The 26,452-nt window shown below is 37.4% G+C and overlaps 1 protein-coding gene across 1 annotated transcript in view; it reads right to left on the bottom strand.

Moving 5' to 3' along the window:
• Positions 1-9,992: 9,992 nt before the first annotated feature.
• The window catches only part of LOC127809771 (aminopeptidase P1), a 54,460-nt gene continuing 38,000 nt past the window's right edge, over positions 9,993-26,452 (bottom strand). The window contains exons 12-16 of the mRNA XM_052348835.1: positions 15,889-15,943; positions 15,608-15,712; positions 15,369-15,440; positions 10,888-11,012; positions 9,993-10,423 (exon numbers count right to left, since the gene is read on the bottom strand). Of these exons, the coding sequence (XP_052204795.1) occupies positions 10,262-10,423; positions 10,888-11,012; positions 15,369-15,440; positions 15,608-15,712; positions 15,889-15,943 (519 nt within the window). The 3' untranslated portion in view covers positions 9,993-10,261. The remainder of the gene's footprint in view (positions 10,424-10,887; positions 11,013-15,368; positions 15,441-15,607; positions 15,713-15,888; positions 15,944-26,452) is intronic.

Here is a 26,452-nt window from a genome sequence, read left to right as displayed (position 1 = left end):
CAATACACATGAGAATTTTTACATGGTTCGGCCAAAACGATGCCTACTCCACAACTGTTCTTTAATAATTTCAGCAGAGTAATAGTATGTGATTCATCCCCCTTTTCTACAATGGTCTTTTACCCCTATTTATAGAGTAGGGCATTTACAATTGACATGAAGTTCAAAATAGTAGGGTCATATCGTGAGGGAAAAAATGTGCTTATCAACCCCATAAAATTGGGAATAAATTCCATACTATCAAGGATTGGGTTTGCTTTTGATAAGGCAGGTAGGCACCACCTCCGATTATTATGCGGTCTTTTTGTCTTGCGAGTTGATCGAACTGACCAGCGAGCTAAAGGCATTGTTGGGAGCCTGCTCACTTCTGTCATTTGAGCTCGGGCTTCCGAGACATGCGACCTTGTTGGGGTGTCTTCAAGCTTAGTCTTATTAGGCTTTGGAAGGCTGGCCCGACCTACTCGATCAATTTCAGCCCATAGAAAGGCCCATAAAAAGTGATTCAAAAATTACCCGCAACAGGTCTTAAATGCTTGCTTGAAAAAAATTCGTAAAACTAGCCTACATACAAGAAGCTACTGTCGAGGTTTTATAATGAGAACAAATTAATAATAAGTTAAAATCTTGAAATAAGTCTTAATTTGTTGGATTAAAACTATATATTCCAACAATGAAATGAAATTAATAATAAAAAAAGATAATGACTGATAAAATACACTTTGTTTTAAGATAAAAGTGTATTTTTTATTTTTTATTTTTTATTTTTAAGCACTCTTATTATATTATATTATAGAAATATTTGGAGACTGGAAATAATGAGTAATTTTTAACTCGAAACAAATTTATATCACTTTCCTTGATGGTGGGTACTTAAGGCGATCCATTCCAGGACCATTTGGACAGCGCTTAGCTCTTACCTATCACTCACATGATGCTGAAAACCAAGTGTTTAATTAATACTAGAAAAAAAAAGATAAAAAATCACCTTATCAAGAGCCTTAACATAACTGCATATATATATATATATATGGGAACAGTACTACATAATGATTGATTATATCGTGTTGTAAGTGAAGCTTCAATACGACACCGTTTCTGGCAGGGCAGGAGGGTCATTTGGCAACCCCTATGGCTGCCCAAAATGGCAGCGTTTTGGACCTTGGGTGGAGGGTCAAAACGGCAACTGCTTTTGCCGTTTCAATTGGCATGCTTCTCTTTGTCTTTTAGCCTGCCTCTTTCCCGATTGTCGATGCTCTACTCTCTGCTTTATACGACTCGATCTCTACCGCTTGAGTCTCATTTATATCAGCTACAGTCTCCTCGGGATGATGGAAGAGACGGCCTCCGATTATCCGCTGCAATTAGGGTTTGTTTTGATTCATTCTCTTTTACTCATTCTCTCTGTATAGATGTTCTTTTTTGTTCTCTAAGATTGTAAGCCTCTGACATTAGATCGTGGTTATGGGGCTGAGTTGTTTTTCTGAGAGTTTGTTTGTGTACAGTGAGATTGATGAGTGGTTTTTGGTTTGTAATTGGTGGCTGTAAATTTTATCCCTATAGTGCAGTGAACTCCCTTTGCCGGAGCTCAACGTGGAAGTAACCCTCTTTAACGGGTGAACCACGGTAAATCGCTTGTGTTGATATTGTTATGCTTTGTGTATGATTCTATCCGTGTAAGATTTTGGTCAGTTTTTTTTTTTTTTTTATTTTAGTTTAAAGGGGTTGATTAGGGTTGAGCTTTCGGCTCATCCTAACAATGGTATCAGAGCCTTTATACTCACAGTACCTTCGACTGAGGTTTGTCTCAATTAGGGTTTACTGGTGTGGTGTTGTCTTTCTTGGATTCCTAGGGTTTACTGTAAGTCTCTCGTCGGTCTATTATTTTTTGTTGAGTGAGTCTGGTCAATGTCTAGGGTTTCCTAGGGTACCTTCGTGCAAAGCGAAAATGACATCAACCCGATTTGAAATTGGTACATTCGATGGTAAAAGCGATTTCGGTAGTTGGAAGAAAAAGATGAGAGTCCCGCTCTCTTATCATAAAGTGTTTACTACACTTGAATCCAACAAAGAGAAATGGACAGCAGAACAGCTCATAAGAGCTGCTGAGGTAAGGGAAGAAGCATTCAATCTTATTTTTCTGCATCTTGGTGATATTGTTATACGTAAAGTAGATGGCATGAATACCCCTCTTGAACTGTGGAATAAACTTGATTCATTATACTTTGTTTTGTCTGCTCCAAATTTAGTTTATTTAAAGGGTATGCTATTTAACTTTAAGATGAATGTTTCTAAATCTATGGATGAAAATATAGATGAGTTTACCAAACTTAGTTTATTGTTAAGAGAAACTGATCAAGCCCTTGGTGATACCAGTGAGGCTATGATCCTTTTAAACTCTTTGCCAGATGAATATAATGTGATTAAACATGCTTTACAATATACTGGTATTGTGCCTAGTTTAGACCTTATTATCTCAAGAATTAAGGTAAGAGAATTAGAATTAAATGCATCTAAGAAACCAGCTAACAACTTGTTTGTTAAAGTTAAATTTGATAAGAGAAATAACATAGGAAATAGTAACCAAACTGTAGGTTCAGGTTTTAAGTGTAAGGGTAAGCAAAAGCCTAAATGGAAATGCTACCATTGTGGGAAAGAGGGTCACATAAAGAAATATTGTTATGACTTGCTAAAAAAACAAAAGCAAGGAGGGATGTATCGGTAGTTGCAAGTAGCTCCAATAACCTAGTTGAAGTTCATATTATTTCTAGTTCAACTGTTGCTAATGAATGGATAATGGACTCTGGTTGTTCATTTCACATGTGCCCAAACATTGAGTGGTTTCAAAATTTTAGTAACAAAGAAACATTTTAGTAACAAAGAAACAGGAACTGTTTATATGGGTAACAATCAAACTTGTTGTGTTCAAGGCATGGGTGATATATCTTTGAAAGTGCATGATAACAAGATTAAGATTCTTACAAATGTTAGATACGTGCCTGGATTAAAAAGAAATCTCATATCTCTTGGAACCTTAGATGAATTAGATTATTCTTATAAAGAAGAAAATGGGAATATGCATGTCTTCAAGAATAAACACCTAATTCTCACTAGTACTAAAAAACATGGTCTATATGTTTTAAATGGTTATTCATTACCCTCTGTTAATTTTTCAATTGCATGCATTGCTAAAGCTGATAAGACAGATCTCTGGCACTTGAGACTTGGTCACATGAGCTAGAAAGGTCTGAAGGCACTATCAAACCAAGGTTACCTTGGTTCAGTGCCTACAAATCCTTTGTACTTTTGTGAGTCATGCATCTTAAGCAAGAAACACAGGATGAGTTTCCATATAGGAACTCACCTGACGAAGGTATGCTTAGAGTATGTGCATGCTGATTTGTGGGGTCCCTCTCAAAAGCCTACTCTCGGTGGGAACATGTATTTTCTATCCATTGTGGATGACTTTACAAGGAAGGTTTGGGTCTTTCCTCTTAGAACTAAGGATCAGACTTTAGATAAATTTAAAATATGGAAAGCCTTAGTAGAAAACCAATATGACAAAAGGGTTAAAACTCTAAAAACTGACAATGGTTTAGAATTCTGTAATAGAGACTTTGATGAGTTCTGTGACTCTCATGGCATCGTTAGGCATAAAATCGTGAGAAACACACTGTAACGCCCCGCTCCCACTTACGGGTGTTACTCGTGAACAATTACCTGAATTGTCCACCTGTCCGGTCTTTGATGAAGGGCGGACTATGTTTCAAGAAGAAACACCCTAGGTGGGAACTAGGCTCGTCCTTCCCTTCCCTCATCCCCAGGATTCATTAGCGAAATTGGGCTTCAACCACACCGCATTTGATTAAAAGAAACTCATGAACATGCCCAACCGCCATTTCTTATTTATATTTAATTCCTTTCCATACAAGAATTTTACCGGGCTCCATAAATCACCATTTAAACCAATCACTGATTGATTACCAATTTTGGAGGAAAAACTCAAATTTTTAATTTTCCAAAATTTTGGCATTTTCTCCAAAAATGCCCGAAAATCTCTTTATTTTGAAAATTCCTCCGGGGCCCAAATTCAATTAAGAAATGCCCCTAAAATTCCCCAATTTTTCCAATTTTTTTAAAAAATTGGCCGGCGGGGTCCGCTGGCGCACCTGGGGCCCCGCTGGGCGCTGGCCGCGCGGGCTAGCCGCATGCCCGCGCGCTTGGCCGTGCGCGCGCGGCCGCCCGCGCGCCCCCGCATGCGCGCCTGGTCGCCCGCGCGCCCCCGCACGTGCGCGCGGCCGCCTGCGCGCGCCTGGCCGCCTTGCGGCCTGCTGCTGCTGCCAGCAGCCACTTCCACTTTTTTTCCTTCTTTTTTTTTTTCTTTGGGCTTTTAAAACCCAAATTTTCCAGAAAAATAAATTAACAAAATACTTCACTTTCATCCAAATTTGCCTTTATTTCTCCAAAATTAAGGCTTGAACCAATCTCTTGATGCTTCCACAACATACATCAACCATCCACTATTTGGAACAAAGGCTTACACAATGAAGTGGAAAATACTACATCTAACCTCATTCATGGAGGTTCATACACATGAAACCAAAATGAAACATAATTTATTTTACATTTCAACCAAAATACATAGGCTACACAACTTTAGCCTTCCCCATTCATGGCCATTTCTCTCCCACTTTCACCTTTCCCATGAGGCTTTCAACACCTACAAAGAGGTTCAACAAACCTCATGAGCTCAATAAGGGTGCATATGCAAAGTAAATACAAGCATATCAAGTCTATGTAATGGCAAATGAATGCAAGTATGGTTAGGTCATTCCATCCTCACAACCCAACATGGTTTGAGGCATCAACCTACCATTTCTTTCCCACCCCCATGGCCATAGGTCTCATGAACAAATAAAGCATGCAAAGAGATACATAAAAATTTATGCAACCTACTTACAATGCAATGCAAGGCCTCCTCCACATGGGGCCATCCCTTACCTTAACATTCTTCTCTTTGAAGCTTTAATTCCTCTTCTCAAGAGAGCTCCTATCTTCATTTCTTCCCATCTAAGATGGCATTCAAACAAGGAAATTCACTCTCTTTGCATAAAAGATCACTAAATAAAGAAAGAAGAATGCACTTACTTGATTTCTTTCTCTTCTTCTCTCTTTCCTTCTCTTTCCTTTTCTCTAAACAATGGAAGACTTCTTCCTTCTTCCTTCCTTTTCCTTCTTCATTTCTACAAATGGCCAAAAGGGAGACAAGTCTCCCACACTTGCCTTTTTATACTAGATTTCCCATATTTCAAGAATGCATCCTAGCCATTAGATTTATTTGGTGAGAATAAATTCTCACCCTCCAAACTAACACAATCCATGGCATTAAGTCTTGCTTAAAATCCACCATTGGATCTTTTCTCACTTTACAAGACAACATCTTAGCCATCCAAAGGAAGCACAATCCATGTGCTTTGCTAGGTTTTAATCCTAGCCTTTGATTTAATTTGGAGATTAAATCTCCACATTCCAATCATTTCTCTTTAAAAATCTTTCCACCCATTTGGCAATCCATGCCAACTTCCAAGATTTAATGGCAACCCTTGGATCACTTTCCCATTTCAAGAATTAATCTCATCCTTTGAAATATCCTTTCTTTCCCATTTAAATTTAATTGGACTAATTTCCACCATCACATGAGAGACCACTTGAAAGACATAAATCCCTCATTTTTCATTTAAATAAATCCCACCATTTTTCAAGCATTAATGGGTGACCATTTTTCTATTTTTCATTTCATTTATTTAATTCACCATAATTTCAAACATTAATGGTGACTATTTTTCCATTTCATTTGGATTTTCTTTAATCTAACACCATAATGTCTCTCATTAAATGCTTAAAAGACCAATTATCCTTTCTTTTTGCATTTAATTAAATCTCCCATTTATACTTGAACCACAAAATGCCAAGTGTCACAACATGACACTAACCTTGGCTTCCAAGTTTAATCTCACCTCTCCAAGTGGCATTACCACATTAATTCACAACTTAGGGAAAATATAATTATTCTCCTCAAATAATTTAATATCCACCATTTTCCTATTTTCAAAATTAAATTTCCTTTATGGAATTAAATTCCAAATTTCCCAAATACTCTTTGTGAATTTATTAATCCCATATATCTCACATAAATACCAAATTGGGATTTTTATTCACTTACACACCTAATTTTACATAGAATTATTTTTAATTTATCAAAATACCCTTTATTGGATTTCTCTATCCAAATTACCAAAATACCCCTCTCATAGGGCACCCTCAATCTCAAGGATCCAACACCTTCTCAAGGGCATTTTTGAAATTTTCTCACTTTCTTTCTCATTCTTTTAACACCTGTAACACCGGGTGCTACACACACCCCAACAAAATGGGGTGGCTGAGAGAATGAACATGACCTTGTTAGAAAAAGGTTAGATGCCTTCTGTTTACAGATGGCCTGCCTAAAACCTTTTGGGGAGAGGCTCTCTCCATTGCTACCCACCTAATAAATCGTAGTCCTTCCACTATGTTGAACCTAAAGTGTCTTGAAGAAAAATGGACAGGTAGAAAATTAAATTTTAATTATCTCAAGGTTTTTGGCTGTGAGCATATGCCCACCAATCAGTGGAAAAATTGGATCCTAGATCCATCAAATGTGTTTTTGTGGGGTACCAAGATGGAACAAAAGGATATAAATTGTGGGATAGGAGTTCAGGTGGAGTTAAGATAATAATTAGCAGAGATGTTATATTCAATGAATCTATCTTCCCTTGTAAATAAGAAAATTTGGAAGACTATCCCACACCTAGCACCTCAGATGACTTCCCTATAATTGGTAATACCCAAAATGAGGTGGAGCAACCGACAGATGTTCTTGATCTGCCGGCTACTTCCTCCTCAGATGTCTTAAACCCTGAAGTCAACCTACCCTCTGATCAAGAGGAGCCATCTATAGCTCCTGAAGGTGAGGAAGAGCAATATGACTCTCCTCACCAGAACCTAAGGGACTACCAGCTGACAAGGGATAGAAGCAGGAGGACCATAAGGCCTCCTGTAAGATATTCTTACTTAGATTTAGTTTACTGTGCCTTAGTGGCAGGTTTGGAGATGAGAAGTAGTGAGCTTGCCTCTTATGAGGAGGCTGTCAGCTCCCATGACTGTTTAAAATGGCAACAAGCTATGGATGAAGAGATGAACTCTTTGATGACCAACAACACTTGGGAACTGGTCCCAAGACCTCAGAAGCAGAAGCTGGTAAAATGTAAGTGGTTGTTCAAAGTTAAAGAATGTATGTTACCTTCTGATCCCTTAAGGTTTAAAGCTAGATTAGTAGCTAAAGGGTTTACCCAAAAGGAAGGTATTGATTATACTGAAATATTTTCTCCTGTTGTTAAATTTAAAACTATTCGAATGATGCTTGCAATAGTTGTTCAGTATAATTTAGAATTAGAACAGCTGGATGTTAAAACTGCTTTCTTACATGGGGATTTAGAAGAATTAATTTATATAGATCAACTAGTTGGGTATGTTAACAAGAAACATCCTGATCATGTTTGTTTGTTAAAGAAGTCCTTGTATGGGTTAAAACAATCTCCTAGTCAACGGTATAAAAAATTTGACAATTTTGCAATTGGGATTGGTTTTAACAGAAGTGAATATGATAACTGCTTCTACTTCATATTATCTAATACTCCTGTTTATTTGCTACTGTATGTTGATGACATTCTATTAATTAGCAAGTTTAAGTCTAAAATTTGTGAGTTAAAATCTTTGTTAAATACCAACTTTGATATGAAAGACTTAGGACCTGCTAGAAGAATTTTAGGAATGATTATTGAAAGGGATAGGAGTAATTCTTGTCTGAAAATTCATCAACATGATTATTTGTTCAAATCTATTCAAAAGTTTGGCATGTCTGGTTGTAAACCAGTAAATGTTCCCTTGGCTGGTCACTTCATCTTATCTAAAAAATAGTGCCCAATATCTGATTCTGAAATGCTTAAAATGGAAAAAATCTCATATGCTAATGTCATTGGAACCATAATGTACTCAATGATTAGAACTAGGCCTGATTTAGCATTTTCAATTTCTCTACTTAGTAGATTCATGTCTAACCCTGGTAAAATTCATTGGGAAGCTTTAAAGTATGTGTTAAGGTACATTAATGGCTTTGCTGATATTGGGTTAATTTATAAAAGGAATTGTGATGCTTTTAATCTTGTTGGATATGTGGACTTTGACTTTGCTGGTGACAGGGACTCTCGAAAATCTACAACTTCTTTCTTCTTTACCCTAGGAGGGAACTGCATCAGTTGGAAGTCTCAGTTGCAACCTTTGGTTGCATTGTCTTCCATTGAGGCAGAATATGTGGCTGTCACTGATGTCTTCAAAAAAGCCATTTGGATCAAAGGTTTGTTAAAAGAGATTCATATGTTGCAAGGTAAGGTTGTAGTATTTTCTGATAGTCAGAGTGCCATACATTTATGTAAGAACCCTGTATATCATGAGAGAACCAAACATGTAGATGTAAAGTTTCATTTTGTAAGGGACCAAGTAGCCAAAGAAAATATAATTATTCGAAAGGTCCCAACAGAAAACAACTCAGCTGACATGGGGACAAAAATTGTGACTGCAGCCAAGTTCAAACACTGTTTGGACTTGCTGCATGTCATAGTTGGTTGAAAAACCAAACATGAGTAATGATGGCTTAGGTTGTAGCTTGCTGAACTATTAGTGGATTGTCCCTTTTAATGATTGAAGCTTCAAGGTGGAGATTGTTGTAAGTGAAGCTTCAATATGGCATCGTTTCTGACAGGGTTGAAGGGTCATTTGGCAACCTCTATGCCTGCCCAAAACAGTAGCGTTTTGGGCCCTAGGTGGAGGGCCAAAATGGCAACCACTTTTTCCGTTTCAATTGGCGTGCTTCTCTTTGTCTTTTAGCCTGCCTCTCTCCCGATCGTCGATGCTCTGCTCTCTACTTTATACGACTCGATCTCCACCGCTTGAGTCTCCTTTATGTCAGCTATAGTCTCCTCGAGATAATAGAAGAGACGACCTTCGATTATCCACTGCAATTAGGGTTTGTTTTGATTCATTTTCTTTTACTCATTCTCTCTATATAGACGTTCTTTTTTGTTCTCTAAGATTTTAAACCTCTAACCTTAGATCGTCGGTTATGGGACTGAGTTGTTTTTTTGAGAGTTTGTTTGTGTATAGTGAGATTGATGAGTAGTTTTTGATTTATAATCGGTGACTGTAAATTTTATTCCTATAGTATAAGTGAACTCCCTTTGTCGAAACTCAACGTGGACGTAGCCCTCTTTAACGGGTGAACCACAATAAATCGCTTGTGTTGATATTGTTATACTTTGTGTATGATTCTATCCGTGTAAGATTTCGGTCAATTTTTTTTTTTTTATTTATTTTAGTTTAAAGGGGTTGACTAGGGTTGAGCTTTCGGCTCATCCCAACATATCGATTTCTTCAATTCTTGTTAATTCAACAGGGTAACATTAATGACCCCATCGAGCTTTTTGCTCATGTATATAAACTTTATTAGCCTCATCTATGAGCTTAGACGTAAGTAGTGTTGAATTCATAATCAAACGCATTAAACTCAACCCAATTCATATAAGACACATTAAAGACTCAAAACTCAACTTGAGTATTTTAGTACATTAGGTAAATCCAAATGTTTTACCAAATAATTTGATACAGTAGGAATAGTAATTATCGAAAAGTTAAAACAATTCAAGTCATGCCCAATGTAAAACCCAAGTCAGGTCCAATGTAAAGCCTACATGGAGCCCGAATCCAGCCCATTAAAAGAAAACCCAAGTTAAAGCTTAGATGTAGCCCATTAAGAAAAGGCCCAAGTCCAAACAAAACTCCAGTTGCATGGATTGACAACTCAAATATCACACAACTAACTTGCCGGCCAACCACACCAAATATCACACAATATTGCAGTCATGCAAGTCTTAGCACTTTATTTATAAACCATAATACTTGTACCACCTTTTTCGTTGTCACTTATCAGTCATCCAATAATTAACTGCGTAAATAAAGGGAGAAAATAAAAGTCATCTCTAGAAGCATCCCAATATGAACTATTCAAAGATGCCCAAGCTAATCCATATGCACGACTACACATAATTCAGGGAAAAAGAGAGGTTGCTTGCTGATTCTGAACTCCAAATCCAAAGGACAGACGAGAGATCACTCAGGCGGTCAACGGTTCAGTAGCCTTCTTCAGCCATGCCATTTCAGAATCATCCAAATATGAGGCCAGAATTTCCCTACATTTAGAATGGTAGGTGTTCACCCAATCTACTTCTTCAGGGGTTAAAAGGTTCGCATCAATCAGTTTTTTCTGGTACGGGGCCTGGACAGAAGATGAAGCAACATTGCAATAAAGATAGTGACCTTGCAATTTCACTATGCAGACAACAGAAGAATATTCATAAAATGGGAGAACCGCCATTTCTCATAATTCAACAAATGTTACCCCGTCTGCAACATAATGAAGGAAGAAACAGAGGGAAAAAAAAAAACAATTTATGGTACATACTCCAAACTTTTGCCAATCTCTCTCAGAAAGTACAATATATAAAACTATCATTATCAACTGTACATTATCCTCACTAAGTTGGGGTCAGTGACATGGCATTCATAATGTCAAATAACTTCTAAAAGTCACATTAATAATACAAAACAATGCAAAAGAACAATGTGGCAAATGTTTTATGAGATGGTGGTGAATAAAAATAATTGATATGGTAGTGTTCTCCATGACATGGTTGACATTGTGAAATAGGATGTATAGGTGTAAAATTTTAAGGAACTTACCCATGTTATGTGCTCGAATGACAAGTAGCCTTTGTCACCAAAATTGAATCTCGTACCAGCCTCCTTGACTATAAGAACATTCTCTAGTCTTATCCCAAAGTTCCCATCCTCATAATAACCAGGTTCTGATAATGCAATAACGAACAAAATTAAACTTTTAAAGCAGAAAAAAAAAAAAAAAAAGGATGCCAGGAAAAACAGCTTCAGTCATATTTTGATATGATTTTATTTTTAAAACCAAATGAAAAGGGCATCACAGAAAACGTTTCTGAATAGGCAATTGACTCTGCTTTGAAAATCACATATGCAAAAGAAGGTCATTTAGACCCACAGATGCAGCCTAGATTAACTATAACCCACGAGATAACAAGCACAAGCCTTTATCCCACGAGATGAGATAAGATAAATGAATTCTAGCCCTCCAGCCTTTGTCCAGAATTAACAACATACGAACCAACAACTTTTACATTGGTTGTTGCTACCTAATGCAACTCTCCTTTGTCAATGCAATATGACTGTACGGAATGGTCCTGCATAAAGTAAGCTTTCTTTATGCTAACAAGTAATCATTCCCCAAAGTGTTCTTTATTTAACCTAAGCTTGGGACAAGCAGGAGGGAAAGATAAGTATGCTGTCCATTTAGCATGAACATAAGTCCTCACAAGAGAACATTAAGAGCGGAAAATATAAAGCTGCTACATCAGGAAATAACTGTCTTGCATCATTCAGGTAATACCCATCTTGGTTAGCTACAACAACACAACTACAATATATCAAATCCTTAATCTTACTATATAGGGTCAGCTACAAGAATTTAGCTTGCCAATCATTTCCACCCATGACCTTATTTTTTGAAAGACCATCATATCATACCTAAGTCTCCCTTCATCCTTTTTCTTGGTCTTCCTTTACCTCTTTTACTATAAAGACTTGTTCCATTCTGTCCACTCTCCTAACAAGAGCCTTTATTGGTTTTTATCTCACATGATTAAGCCACCTCTGACTTTATTATGAATTCTATCTTTTATAGGAGTCACTTTGACCTTATTATGAATAATCTCATTTCTACTTTTATTTTTTCTTATATAATTGCACATCCATAGTAACATCTTCACTATTGTTACATTCATATTTTGCACATATTTGTGCTTTATTGCCCAACATTTCATACAACAAAACTGGTCTTATAACCATCTTATAATAGTTTCTATTTAGTTTTAACCAAATTTTACTATCTTAGAAAACATTAGATGCACTTTTTTGTAACATCCTCATTAATCTCCTCATCTTTTTGGATGGTTGATGCAAGATATCTAAATTGATTGTTTCTTGGGATGATTTCATCTTATTTTACCATAATATCATCCGTGCTTTTAGTTTTACTAAGACTTACAATTCATATGTTCATTTTCTAATATGCTTAATTTAAAACTTTTAGATTATTAGGTGTTCCTCCATATCTCAAGTTCAGTATTATGCCTACTTTTGTCTCATCCACTAATACTATGTTATCTGCAAATAGTATACACCGAAGCACCCCTGCCTAAACATGCTTAGAGCCCGTTTGGTATTGCTGTGTTTTTAAGCACAATTGATTTTCAAAAAAAGAAAAAAAGAAAAGAAAAATAGCATTTGGTAAAGGATAACTTTTGCTTAAAAACCATAGCTGTTTCTCTAAAACAGTAGATAAAGCTGCATAAAAGCAAATGCAAGGGACCCACTGCTTTTTATAAAAAGCAAAGCAGCTTTATAGTGGGACCCACATTTATTACTTACTTTTAACATTAATAAGAAAAACATCACACTTACTCAACACTGCTTTTATAGAACAATAAAAAAAAAGTACAGCACAGTACAACACAACAGTAACAAACAGGCTATTAGTTCATCAGTACTAGATCTAATTGAATGCAGATCCTAGATCTAATTGAATTGTAATTGAAAAAACTTTAGTATCTCATTCATATGTTCTAATACATGTTTTGTTTCTATGATAGATATTTAAAATTTATAATTCAAAATTCAAAATTCCAAATGAATAACTCTATTCTAAGAAAATAAGTATTAAAGATTCAAAGAAAATAAAGACTAGATCTAGGAAATAAATAAACACAAACTGAAGAGGATACAAGCATGTGGCAAAATCCAATAGATGTTCAAAGACAAAGGGGATACACGCGTGAAGAGTATGAAAACTGAAGAGTTGTATGATGAAAAAGTGGAAAAAACTTAAGAGTCATGCAATTGCCAAGTCATAAAATTGAAGAGTAAATAAAAAAACCCTTATTGTTAATTAAAGTGATTCAAAATGTAATTTTCATATATTTGTTATGTGTATATTGTTTGCATCTTTCATATGTAATTGGGTCTCTCATATTGATGCCATTTAAATGAAATTTAAATGGATATATAATCTGTTGTTTTGATATGGGCCAAGAACTATTGGGTCGAGATATGTTGAGATATGTTATGATCTGATCCAAGCCCATTTCCATGAGGCCCATGCGTGTCTGCCTTGGCCCAGCTCGGTTCCTTGCTGCTATAAAAGGGCTTCTTCATGCCCTAATCAATAGATTTGCATTCTCCACTTTTGAAACCCTAATTTGGCGCTTGAAGCGAGACACCTTCTCATGAATCCTTCTCTTGATCGATCGATTCTTTGGTTCTATGGTAAGATCACTCGGTAAGATAGATGTATTGTGTAATCTCTATAGTTGTTTAATCGCTTGAGACATGAGAGATTGGGAAAAAACTGATAGAACATATACTCGACTTGATCTTGAGATCGGTCGAATAGATCTTGCGCTTGTTCTTGTATTTTGTATTCTGTTTTCAGTTTTTGTATCTGCAATACGTTTTATTATGATCTTGTAATCCGATTGTAATCTTGAGATATTTAGTGAATTGACTAGAGGCAGAGCCTCAGCCGTGAGTAGGACTTGATTTTTGGGTTCGAACACGTAACTCACTGTGTCGATATTTTGTGTGTGTGAGTTGTGATTGTGGGGTTTCAATTTTGTTTCTATTTTACTGCGCTTGCTCTTGGTTAGATTGGTCAATTGAACACGGTTGCAATAAATCAACACTTATTTTTAATGCCTTTGAAGTATTTGCAAAGGGAACACGCGTGTTCTATGCATGTCCCCTCCTAAGTCCTTTCAAGAACTTAAAGAAGTGTTGGACATGCAATCTTGGCATGTCCAACAAGTATTGGTTGTGTGTCAGCATGTTGGAGTGTTAGTCATGCAGGCAACACCCGCATGACAGCCTCTAGGAAGTGTCCATGCTTCTTAGTCAAACATTATAAGTGACCATAACTCATTTTTCACTGTACTTAAGCAATGCAGTGTGCCACAAAGAGGGTCACCCAGCATATTCAATATCAACTATGATGTCCTCCAATTAAACATATAATAAAATGCTATCCAAAACACACACACACACACACACACACGAAGAAAAGAAAAGAAAACATGTGAAAGTGAGACTTTAAAAACTAGTCCTGATTAATTAAGAGGTGGCTGTGGCCTCTCACTTTCTTCTAATAGTGTAGTTTTATCTTTGGGATTCAGGCAACTTTTAGAATGGGAGGTTGATTCCTAGTAGCCTTTTTGGTCTGCCTTAGGATCATGCTTTGAGCAGGCAATGGGAGGGAAAATATGGCGCCAATCAATAGGGAACATCCACTATCAGTTTTTTTCCCAGTGGCTTGCTTCAGGATCTTGCTTCAACCAAATAGGGGTGGACAAATCATAGACAAGCACTCCTGGATTGGAGCTACATGTGCAAGAGCAATAGTGAGATGGTGGACCATCATCCTTTTAGTTTCCAGGTGACTTAAGAAGTCTGGAGTTTGGTTCATTAGCTTTTTCGAGATCCAGTGGTAATGTCTACACTGGCAGATTTTCAGTGTTCATGGGGTTGGAGTAGACTGCCCAACTGTCAAAAAGAATTTCAGACTTTCAGCCAACTTTTCCTTCATGCAAGTTTTTGGTGCTTGAGGGAGAGCTTTTTCATAGAGTTCCCAGATATTTCTTTTTCATTTGAGGGTTACATTTTATCACCTTACTTCTGTGGTTGAGAAAAAGTACACGCTATTTGTTTATTCTCCACTGCACAGCTTCTGAATAATTTATTCTTGCCAGCTCATAAGCAGCTGAAACCTGTAGTTCCCTATTCATTTTTTTATAGGGTTCATCCCCTTGAGGCAGTCTCCATTCTCCATATTTTCGTACTTACAAAAAAAAACATAAAATGATAAACCATTCATTTGCATGGACATCATTAAAGTTCAGTTCAAAGAAAATGTGTTTTGAAAGAGTTAAGGACAAAAAAAATCCCAAATAATGAGGAAGATGAATGCATAGAATGTGCAACTAGTAAAAGGCACAATACTTCTTACATGAATGTGTGTTTAATTCCTGGGATAAAATCTAGAAACTCCTAGAACCATACTCAAAGCAGTGAAAAATGAGACTCACCATCTGTCACAGTCATTGAAGCTTGTAATGGTACATTCCTAGCATGTGGCCTGAAACTAATTAAATGAGGTCCTGCCAAATATATAACAGCAACAAATAAGCATATTAGTCCACATCAAAATAGATGGTACATTCCTAGCATGGGGCCTGACACTAATTAAAAGAGGTCCTGCTGAATATATAAAAACAAGAAAATGGCATAAGACAACAGAAGATAACCATTTTTCTACATCACTTACCCTCATGTACATTTAAGTATGACCCAATTCCATGACCAGTACCATGTCGGTAATCAAGACCATCCTTCCACAAAGGAATTCGTGCAAGAATGTCAAGAGCATATCCTATGAAGAGCAAATTTTCAGAATGACTATGTTTACAAAACCATATAAGAATTGAAAGTCAGGAAAAAAAATTGCATTTAATGATTCAATCCATTGAATGCATCTTGGCTACACAAGATATGGGAACAGCTTAGTGAACACTAATAGAACAAGAAAATTGAGAAAGTTCATAATACCATTGGTTCCATTCGGAAAGCAAGCATTACCCAAGGCAATGTGACCCTTGAGAACCTGGATAAAATCCATTAGATAAAATAACTCCTCAACAACCAGCTGTAAGTGGAAAGAAGGGATAACAAATTAAATTACAGTTCTAAAAGTTTATCATGGCCGGGCGATGGCCAGGTGATAAGTTTCTCCTTTGAGATGAAAGCACATTACAAAACCATAGATGTCCAAAAAAGTAGAACATATAAGCATAAATGGAGTACAATTGAACATCAGTAATTATCACATTGGAGCTAGTGTCTCCTTTCCTATGTCAGTAGAGAGAACATAAATGAGCTTGAACTAACATGGTGCCATGAAACTCATCCCACAAAAGACAAGGAAAAGAAATAAAATTAGGGGCCATTTTATAGAGGTTCCAATGCAAGTGTTCAATTAGAAATTTTTTTTTTTTTGGTGCTTATAAAAACAAAAACTAGGCATGCTGTTTGATAAATCATTGCTGGATTTGACAAAAGAAATAAGAAGGGTAAGGCTATTTTGGATTTTGTCTTGGCCTATGAACTCATCTTAGCCAACGCCAAGTTTAGAAAATGGGATGAACACTTTAGCACACAAAAAAATGGAGGATCAACTAGCCAAATAGACCATTTTTTTAGAAGACAAGATGACCTCTTATGTTGTCAGGACTGTGAAGTTATATCAAGAGAATACCTAACCACTTGTCATGACCCAAGGACATAGTAGTAATTAGATAATAGATGAATTTCTTTTAGTTGTATTGTAGTAGCCTTTAGCTGTATTGATTTGAATAATTGGCAGTCCTATTGGCACCAAACCTAGCAACCGGATCAGTATAGGCTGAACCAATCTAATTCAAAAGAGAACAATATTATTGAATAAAAATCTGATTTCAAACTCTCTCTCAATTTCCCTCTCTTCCTCAATTCTCCCTAATCTCTCACTTTTTTGTTCTTCCATAATTTCCTCACATTTCTTCTGATCTATCTTTCCCAATTCCTTCCAATTATCTCTTAAACCCTAAGTATTCCTCGACTGTTAATTTTTGATAGTTATTGGCGTGAATTCTGAATCGACTTGAAGATAGAAGAGGCAGATTGAAATAGAGTTGATTGAACCACAGGAAGTTGATTCTCGACTAATTGATTTTTAGTGGTTGCTACAGCATGCGGTTTAGGAAGGCGATTGCAGCGGTCCTCGATAGCTATAGTGTGCGCTTAAGGAAGGCAATCTCAGAAGAAAGGAAGTCAGACGATTGTTAATCTTCGATGATTGTTGTTTAAGAGGCAAAATAGGTTTACCAAACTAGAAGCAATGATTAAGACGAACTAGGAGATTATTCTGAGCCAGGGATTCTTGGTGGCAATTCAGTCTATTCTGGTGAATTTCTGCATTCGAGATAGCGAAGCAATCAGGTGATTTCCGCAAGTTGCAAGGGGTGAGTGTCGGCTAATATCTGAGGCTCAAAATTTGAAGCCGACTTGGTCAGGCAAATCTGATTGTGATTCCGACAATTTCTTAATGGTTAGGCTTGGATTTTGGAGGCGCAATTGAGCAACTGGATTAGGCAAGTATTGGAGGCAATTTAGTATTGTCTATCGTAGCAATTAGGTTTGGATTTCGACGGCGATCTAGCTAGGTGATTCCGATCAGTTCTAGGATATTGCTTCCTAATGTGGTTAATTTTCAATGCAGGACTCTCAATTCGAATTGTGGAGGAGAAGTGGAAGGTTCAACTGTTGAAAGGCGATGGGAAAGAAGTTGGATGATGCAATTAGCCGAATGAGCAAGGAAATAAGTAGTGTGATACGCAAGGAGATGCAAAATTTTATAGTGATATTGTCTTAGATGTATCAAGTCAGCATTTCAACTGAATTTTTCTGTAAGTTGAGAGGAGATGTTTCAGAAAACTACGATCGTAACAAAGAATTCTTAAGAGGATGAAATTGTTGAAAGTGAACCTCAGGAGTATTTCGAAAAACAGAAAGAAAAAGATGCTGATGGAATAGCATTGGATCAGGAAAATCTGACTAAAGGACCATCCATTTATGCAGATGTTGGTGCTGGAGTCCTTCATCAGATTTAATCAGATTTGGAATGAAACATTAATTCATTAGATAAGCTGGTTATAAAGCAGGTCAGAGGTGTGAGTGGTGATGCCTATGACAGCAATTCTACGTTGGATCAAGTCTTTAACGCTCCACATGCAGTCAAAGAAGTTCTGATTGGGCAATCTAGATCAAAACTGTTCATAACGATGATGAGGACAGTCTGCCTATTCAGTATTTTTCTATTATGGCTGAAAAATTAGTTAGATAATTCTTTGGGTTCAAAACAGCCAACATCGAAGATGATGAGATGAGGGGAACATATGTAAACAGAGATTGTGTTCCATGACTAGCGTTTCTTGTGGTAACTGGTCAGATGTGTGAATTTCAGAATGATCATCATTTGAAGGCTTTAGGTTTGTAGGTTTTAGCTGCTAACTATGACAGGGAGCGACTAAATTCATTAAAGGCACTTGATGTGGACATATTGACAGGTTTTGGCACCATATTGGATCCTCAGAATGTGAGTACCAACAATCTTGATTGGGTAGCTATTGCAAAACCAAGAGAAATGGTTTATTACACCTTGGAGGTAGATGCAGCCTTGATTGCAATTGTATGAGCAGTGGTAACAACCCGTGGTTTTGTTCTAGTTGATGAGAACATAAGAGCAAAAAGGAATAGGCCTAGATGGGGAAAGAAAGAAAGAGGAATAAACCAAATAGAGAGGGCTAGTATTGGACAAAGAAACAGTGGTGCAATCGTTGTAAGTTCTTGGGGACAAGAACTCTCTCAAGGAGGGGGGACAAAGAGGGGGGAATTGTCACAGCCCTAAGGATCCCAGAGGCTATAATTGTCATTATAATAGTAGTTAGCTTACATGCATTGCTATATTGTCTCAAGAAAGATGTGGGAAAGAAAGGTTTTTTCTGTCAATCTTATGTACCTTTGACGGGTTGAATCAAATATTTACAAAACTTCCTTCATAGATTAGGAAGTTCCTAATAATAATGTTTCCAAATATACCTTTGGAAACTTATACAAATTTGGAATACAACAGCTACTCGAAAGATACAACTAATAACATAAAGATACAACAACAAATCTAGAAGATACATTCTGTTTTAGGAAATATATTAAACTGATATCAATCAATCAATCACTGATTTGATCTTTTCCAAGAATAAGGACAAGATCTGATCTTTTATTGTTGACATATTGTACTCTAGGTTGCTGAGAATAATTGTACTTCCCAATTTGATAGGTTGCAACAGCCTATAAATAGGCTAAGATAGTTAGAGAATGTATGTTTTGAATGATAATTGAATTTCAGCTTTCCCTCTCATCAATTCCCTCCCGTTTCTCTCTGGTTTCTCTCTAATCTCTCCCTTTCTTTGTCATGTCTGCAACTTTCTCTCATTTCTATCTATTATCTCCCCCCATTTATGTCCAATAATTCTCCCTCCAATCCTTCTATTCTTGGTCTTAATTCCAATCCAAACCCTAGGTACATGACAATTATACACCTTCTACATCTACGTAACTGCCTCTTTTCCCTTATAACAATAGGACCCCTGATACAATCCATATTACCCCTTCTCGCCTAATGGCTTTTCCCACCTTGTACCCGGTTACATGGCAATTTGATGTAGAAAATGCCTTCTTCCATGGAGATTTAGAGGAGGAAGTTTTTATGAAGCCAGCACCATGGTTTAATAATGAAGCTTCAGGCAGGGTGTGCAAGCTTAAAAGGTTCTCTATGGGTTTAAACAGTCTCCCAAATCATGGTTTGACAGATTTACTAAAGCTATAAAAAAAATGGGATACCAACAAAGTTGGGTAGATCATACCCTCTTTATTAAACATTCAACGGAGGGGAAGATTACAACTTTGCTTTTGTATGTGAATGATATCATAGCGACTGGAAATGATGTTATGCAGCATCAATGGCTAAAAGAAAGCCTTGCAAGAGAATTTGAGATTAAGGATCTTGGTAAACTCAAGTATTTTTTAGGAATAAGAGTAGCTTACTCCAAAGAAGAATCTTCTATCATGAACCTAGGGTTCATAACGGGGCTGGATTGGCAATCGGAAGAATCTGATTGAGTAAAACTAAGAACAGAAAGTTTAGAGGGATATTTGGACAGAAATGAGGGAAGGATGTAGAGAGAAATGAGGGAGAATCAGAGATTCATTTAATCAATTTCAACATACCCAACAAACCAATAGCAGTAGCCTTATATAGGCATTACAAGCTCAATAATGGACTAGCACATGCACCCCATGTGCTTCTAAAATATCTCCTAACTATTATTATAATACCATTACTATATTGCCCTTGAATTACTACTTGGGTCATGACAATTCCCCCCTTCTTGAGAGAGTTCTTATCCCCAAGAACTTACAACAATGTAGTCATTGCTCCTCAACCAATACCAACTCTCTCTAGCTTGGTTGTTCGTTCTTTTATCAATCCCTTTCTAGGCCGCTTCTTCTTTGTTCTTGGATACTCATCAGCTGAAACAAAAATGATAATCAGTGCAATCACAGTTGCATCTTCCTCCAAGGAGTGGCATACCATTTCCCTTGGGTTGGTGATAGCTACCAAATTAAGATAGCTTGTACCCATAGATTGAGGATCCAACATGATGCCAAATCTAGTCAATACATCCTCATCTAGTGCCTTCATTGAATTTAGCTGTTTCCGGCCATCGGCAACAGCTGTAACTTGCAGTCCTTCAGCCTTCAATTGATGTTGCTCCTCAACCTCAAAATTTACAGCAACATTGGGGCACATTTTAGGATCAGTGCTACACACCTTCACAACATTAGAAGTTATTTCAGCTACAAATAGGCCATCTTCATAGCAGTTCTCATCATTTCGGTTGGATGGGGCAGAATTTTCATTGCAGTGTTCACCACGCTCCTGATTCCGTCTTTCTTTCATTTTTGATTCATGCTCCAACTCTTCCATCAGATGATCAATGCTCCTTGCTTCCTTGTTTGCTCTTTCTTCAGCTTCTCCTCCTCTTCCTTTCTCTGTTCTTTAAACACAAATTCGTGGAATCGGGCACTATCAGTAGCTTGCTTGACAGTCTTGGGCTAAATCCCCTTCACTAATCGACATTCTGGTTTTAAGCCAATTAAGAAGCTTAAAACGAAATAATCCTATGTCAAATAGGGTTATAATTGTGCATCAAGGCCTTCAGCTCTTCAAACCTCATTTCGTACTCCCTTACTGACCCATCTTGCTTGATTTTGTAGAATTCTTCCACCACATTAGATAAACATCGATCTCCAAGCATCTCCCTTTGTAGCCTTTGGGTAGTTGCCTCTTTAGCTCTTCTCACTTCTTTTTCATATTCATTCCAATTAGATGAAGGAGGTGGTGCTGAGAAAGAGGAAGCATACCTCTCAGTATTCTCTAGGATATTTGGAGTCAGTTTCTTCATGGATGATTGACTTTGGCGGGTGAACATGTCCATGAGACCCTGTAGTTGATCCCTCATTTCATCTAGAAACCCATTCACCCTTCTCTCAAAGCGCCCCACCCTTCTCTCCAAGTTTCCAAAAGGAGCATCCAATGTCATGACTGTTTAGATGAATTGCACCAGCAGAAGAAGATGAAGACTAGGATCTACTCTGTCAGATCGCTTGAATGTGCTGGACCGACCCAAATTATAATCACTGATTGTCTTTACCTTCAAAAGTCAGATAGGACTGTTCAAAATTTATGGAGATAGTAGCCTCACACTAGCCCAAGAGAATCGCATGCGCCACCATCAACAATTGCAATGGATAGCGGCAGCGAATCCCCCTCAGTCGCTTCCAACACAAGTTGAAAGGCAACCAAAACCGTAGCACACGGTACCTTCCGATCGAAGCGGCAACACCCCAAAACTCCAGTCGGAATTTCTCGATCAAACCCGCAACACCCAGATTCTTCTTCGTCTACAATTTTTGATCAATCTGAATCGCTCTAAGAGTCACTGGAAGCTCTGTCGGAATCGGCCCAATCCCCTTCAAATTCCAAACAGAAATGACAGCCAATAATGGATTGGAATTCACCAGCGAAATTGCCTTGGCTGCTCGGTCAATACTTCCCAGATTTCTCAAGCCGAAAGCCAATCCTCCTGCTTCACGTTCGAAATTCGTGCAACACAGCCGAGAGTCGTTTGGGCTACTCGCCTTCCTCGAGCGATTGTGACGCAACCAACCAGATTCTCCGAAATTGAGAATCGATGGCTGTAGTAGTTTATGACTTGGCTTCCAAATCCGCTTAAGTTGCTTCGCCCATCCACTTCGAACAAACTTACTGCAATTCGCGGTTGAGCGTCAACCTTCTGCTTGCTTCCAAGAAAAGTTGAACAACTCTTCCAGATCACAAGCCGTGATCGCTTGTACCTTAGCTTCCCAACCGTTCCCTACAACTCGACCGGTTCCGTGACGCCCGCAAGTTGAACTGGATGTGAACGACAGGGTCTGCACCTTCTTCGATCAGTTCCGTTACCAGAATTCTGACACTGAACTCGCTACTATAAACAGCCTATCACAGTCGTGATCAACTAGCTTTAGGACTTCCGATTCTGTTGGATTCACCGGACCACTTGGATCGTCTCAAGCCCCGCTGCCTCAATCACGTAACTCCTTGAGAATTGGTCGGATGTTGCTTCCCTCCTAGATCGCTGACAATCGCAGCCTATATCGTCGGAATTGCTTCACCTTTCCCTTTCGAATCGTCTCACCAGATTTCATCACTGAGAGTCTTTCGTTGGAAATTACCTGCGTCCAAAAGCAGTAACCCCTTCCCAATCGAAATTCATCTGGCTAGCTTGTTGCCGAGATCCGCCTTACCACAATTGCCAAGGGAAACCGCTCACCTCACAGTAGTCGCCTTAACTGGAATCAAATCCACAGCCAAGGATTGACTGCTCCGATACCATTTGTCATGAACCTAGGGTTCATAACGGGGTTGGATTGGCAATAAGAAGAATCCGATTGAGTAGAACTAAGAACAGAAAGTTTAGAGGGATATTTGGATAGAAATGGGGGAAGGATGTAGAGAGAAATGAGGGAGAGAAGTAGAGAGAAATGAGGGAGAATCAGAGATTCATTTAATCAATTTCAGCATACCCAACAAACCAATAGCAGTAGCCTTATATAGGCATTACAAGCTCAATAATGGCCTAGCACATGCACCCCATGTGCTTCTAAAATATCTCCTAACTATTATTATAATACCATTACTATATTTCCCTTGAATTACTACTTGGGTCATGACATCTTCCTTTTCCAAAGAAAGGATATTATAGATTTATTGAAAGAAACTAGGTTGTTAGGTGGAAAAGCAACCAACACACTAGTGGAACCAAATCTCAAACTAGGTGAGAATCCCAACTGTCAACTGGTGGACAAATGAAGCTATCAATGGTTGGTCAATCACCTAATATACCTATCTCATACTAGACCTAACATTGCATTTTCTATTAGCCTAGCCAGTTAGTTTATGCACAATCCAAATGAAGAACACATGCAGACAGTCAAAAGAATTCTATGCTATCTAAAGTCCACAATTGAGAAAGGAATTTTGATCAGATCAGGGAATGACCTAGCTATTGTAGGCCGCACAGACACAGACTATGTAGGTTCTCTAATTGATAGGCGATCTACGACTGGTTATTGTATGTTTCTAGGAGAGAATCTAACGTCTTGAATAAGCAAAAAGCAGAACATCGTTGCAAGGTCTAGTGCTGAGGCAGAATTTTGAGCTATGGCCCTTGGACTATGTGAATTATTATGGCTAAAGATTGTTTTATGTGGACCAATCAAGCTTTTTTGTGACAAGTCAGCTATCAATATTACATATAATCCAGTGCAACATAATAGAACAAAACATGTTGAGATGGAACAACATTTTATAATGGAGAAGCTATAATCCAGACTAATTTGTATTCCCTTTGTCCCATTCAAAAACCAATAGGCCGATGTATTGACAAAGGCACTACCTACAAGAAGATTGAGGAGTTATTGTGCAAACTGGGAATGAAAGACATTGATTCACCAGCTTGATAGGGGTGTTGATTCCTGGTAAGAAATATAAGGAATGTTTGAATAGAATCATTCCTTAATTTAAGAGATTGATTGGCCAAATCATCCCTAGTTTAGAGACTAATTTTAAGGAGTAATTACCAGCCTATTTTTTTAATCCTTTCCTATTTTTTGTATAGACAATCTTTTATATTTTTTGTACAGCCTATCTTTCCTAGTTTAGCACAAATGTAATCTTTCCTATGGTGTAAATTTCTAACTCAATAAATGGGGTTGTACCACACATGTAAAAGATAATATAAAGTTTTATTCTCCCATTTCTCACATGCTATAAAGAAGAGACTATATGAACATTTAAAATTGGAATTTCAATCACAATGTCATTTTAGTATGAAACAAGAGGTATTAGAGAATAAATTCTTCTCTTGCTTTTTCCATTGAGCTAATCACATGTATATATATAGGTTTCATAGCTATCTCCTAAGAATTCAAAGAAAAACTATCTCCTATAATCAAGGAGATTCTTATCTTCTTATCTTCTCCTTTAACAAACCTAAACTTATCTTCTTATCTTCTCCTCTAACAAACCTAATCTTAGCCCCCGAAAATACAAAAAAATAAAAAGATAAATATATAGGTAAATCATAAACCTCCAACATAGTAAAATTGGTCTTCTGCAATAGCAGATTGTCCTAGCCTCCTAGGAAACCAAAAACATATCTAAAAGAGGATTAATATTTGCCCCTCTCAATATCACAACCATAAGGGCACGCATACTATTAGAATTGGGAGCACTTGTAGTCTATTAAATCACCCAAGAAGCCAACAAATCACTAACTCTCACCCTTAATAACTAGCCGATACAACATACAACATAAAACGAAAATAAAGAACATAAACAAAATTTAAAAGATCAAAGTTAAGAACAATCAAACCACACAATAGGCACCGAGATTTATCCTAGTTCGAACTGATAGAATCAGTCCTACATCCAACCGCTTTCAGAGAGAGCAATATGTTAGAATTTGTATTAGTCTAGCTGTTAAGTCTCGGTGAAGGGCTGTGTTCTCAGTTTGGGAATGATTGTATTCTTATATTTTATGTGTTTAGAATATAACGGAAATATCTATCTTTAAGTTATTTCCGGATAAGCCTTGTATTCCCTAATATTTCAGTTTAGTCCTTAAGTTGTAACCGCCTCTATATCTTATAAATAAAGGCGGATAGGTTCTCGGGTAGGTAGAGATTTTCAGCAGTCATTCATTTGTTTTCTGTCTTGCACGAGTTCTAGAGAGTTGAGAGAGAGCAAAGGCTCGATCCTTGTATTCTCGAGAGGTGAGTCTATTGATTCATAACTAGGTGCAAGAGAGAGGGAATTGTTGTAATCTTGAACGCTTTCTAGTGGATTTTCTAAAGGCTTCGGCAGTCTGGATGTAGGGCATTTTTATGTCTGAACCAGGATAAGTTCTTGACTTTTTTATTTTTGTTATTGCTTTGTTATATGTTCTGCTTACATTTCTTTGTTTCTATTTCTATCGGGTGTGAGAGAGTGACTATTATTGTGAGGAAACTGATCCAAGATTCAACAATTTGGTATCAGAGCTTAGGATTTCACATAATTACTTTCGAGATTCATCCAAGAACCTTTAGAACAGTCTTAGAAATCTTTAGAAATGGCTATGTCCAATTCCGCATCAAGATACGATATTGAAAAATTTAATGGCTCAAACAATTTTTCTCTATGGAAAATGTTAGAAGATGTGGCTGATTCATATTGTTTCATATCCACGGGAGTCCATGGGAGATTTATTTAATTACTTTGCTTTCCTTATTTAAGTGATTTGATTGTATATTATGTCTTGTATCTTTTTTGTATATTTCTTTCTATATTCGGTTGTTGTAGCCTTCCTTTTATTTCTTTCTAGATTTGGTATTTCCTAGATTTGGTAGTTTCCTAAATCTGCATAAGGCAGGTTGTACCTATGCTGTATAAATTTATAGCTTGTGCTGCATCTTAAGACAAGTCAGGTTTTTCTTCTTTTCTTGACATGGTATCAGAGCCTTAGGATTAGTCCTAGGCCTGTCGAGATTGTAAAGCATGACGACCGGAACTGAAAAATCAGTAGGCATGACTGATGTTATAGAAAGTTCTAGTCAAGGCACTGGGAGGGAACTTTCGATCAGTCATAGTATTGGAGGAGAACTTCTGATTGTCAAACCAACCTATAGGTTGAATGGCAAGATCTACCTCAAGTGGTCCCAACTTATCAAGACTTTCTTGAAAGGCAAGGGAAAATTGAGTGATTTGGAGGGATTTGGACCGCGGAGAATGATCCTATGTATGGTGCATGGGATGTAAAAGATTCATTAGTCATGTCTTGGCTATGGAACTCCATGAATCCAGAGATTAGTGATACCGTTATGTTCTTAACAACGGCAAGGGAGATATGGGAGG

The sequence above is a fragment of the Diospyros lotus genome, chromosome 9, assembly GCF_014633365.1.
Source record: "Diospyros lotus cultivar Yz01 chromosome 9, ASM1463336v1, whole genome shotgun sequence".
In the NCBI taxonomy this organism is placed as follows: Eukaryota; Viridiplantae; Streptophyta; class Magnoliopsida; order Ericales; family Ebenaceae; genus Diospyros; species Diospyros lotus.
Note: the sequence above shows the minus strand (reverse complement) of the source record. Positions and strands in the feature narration are given on the sequence as shown.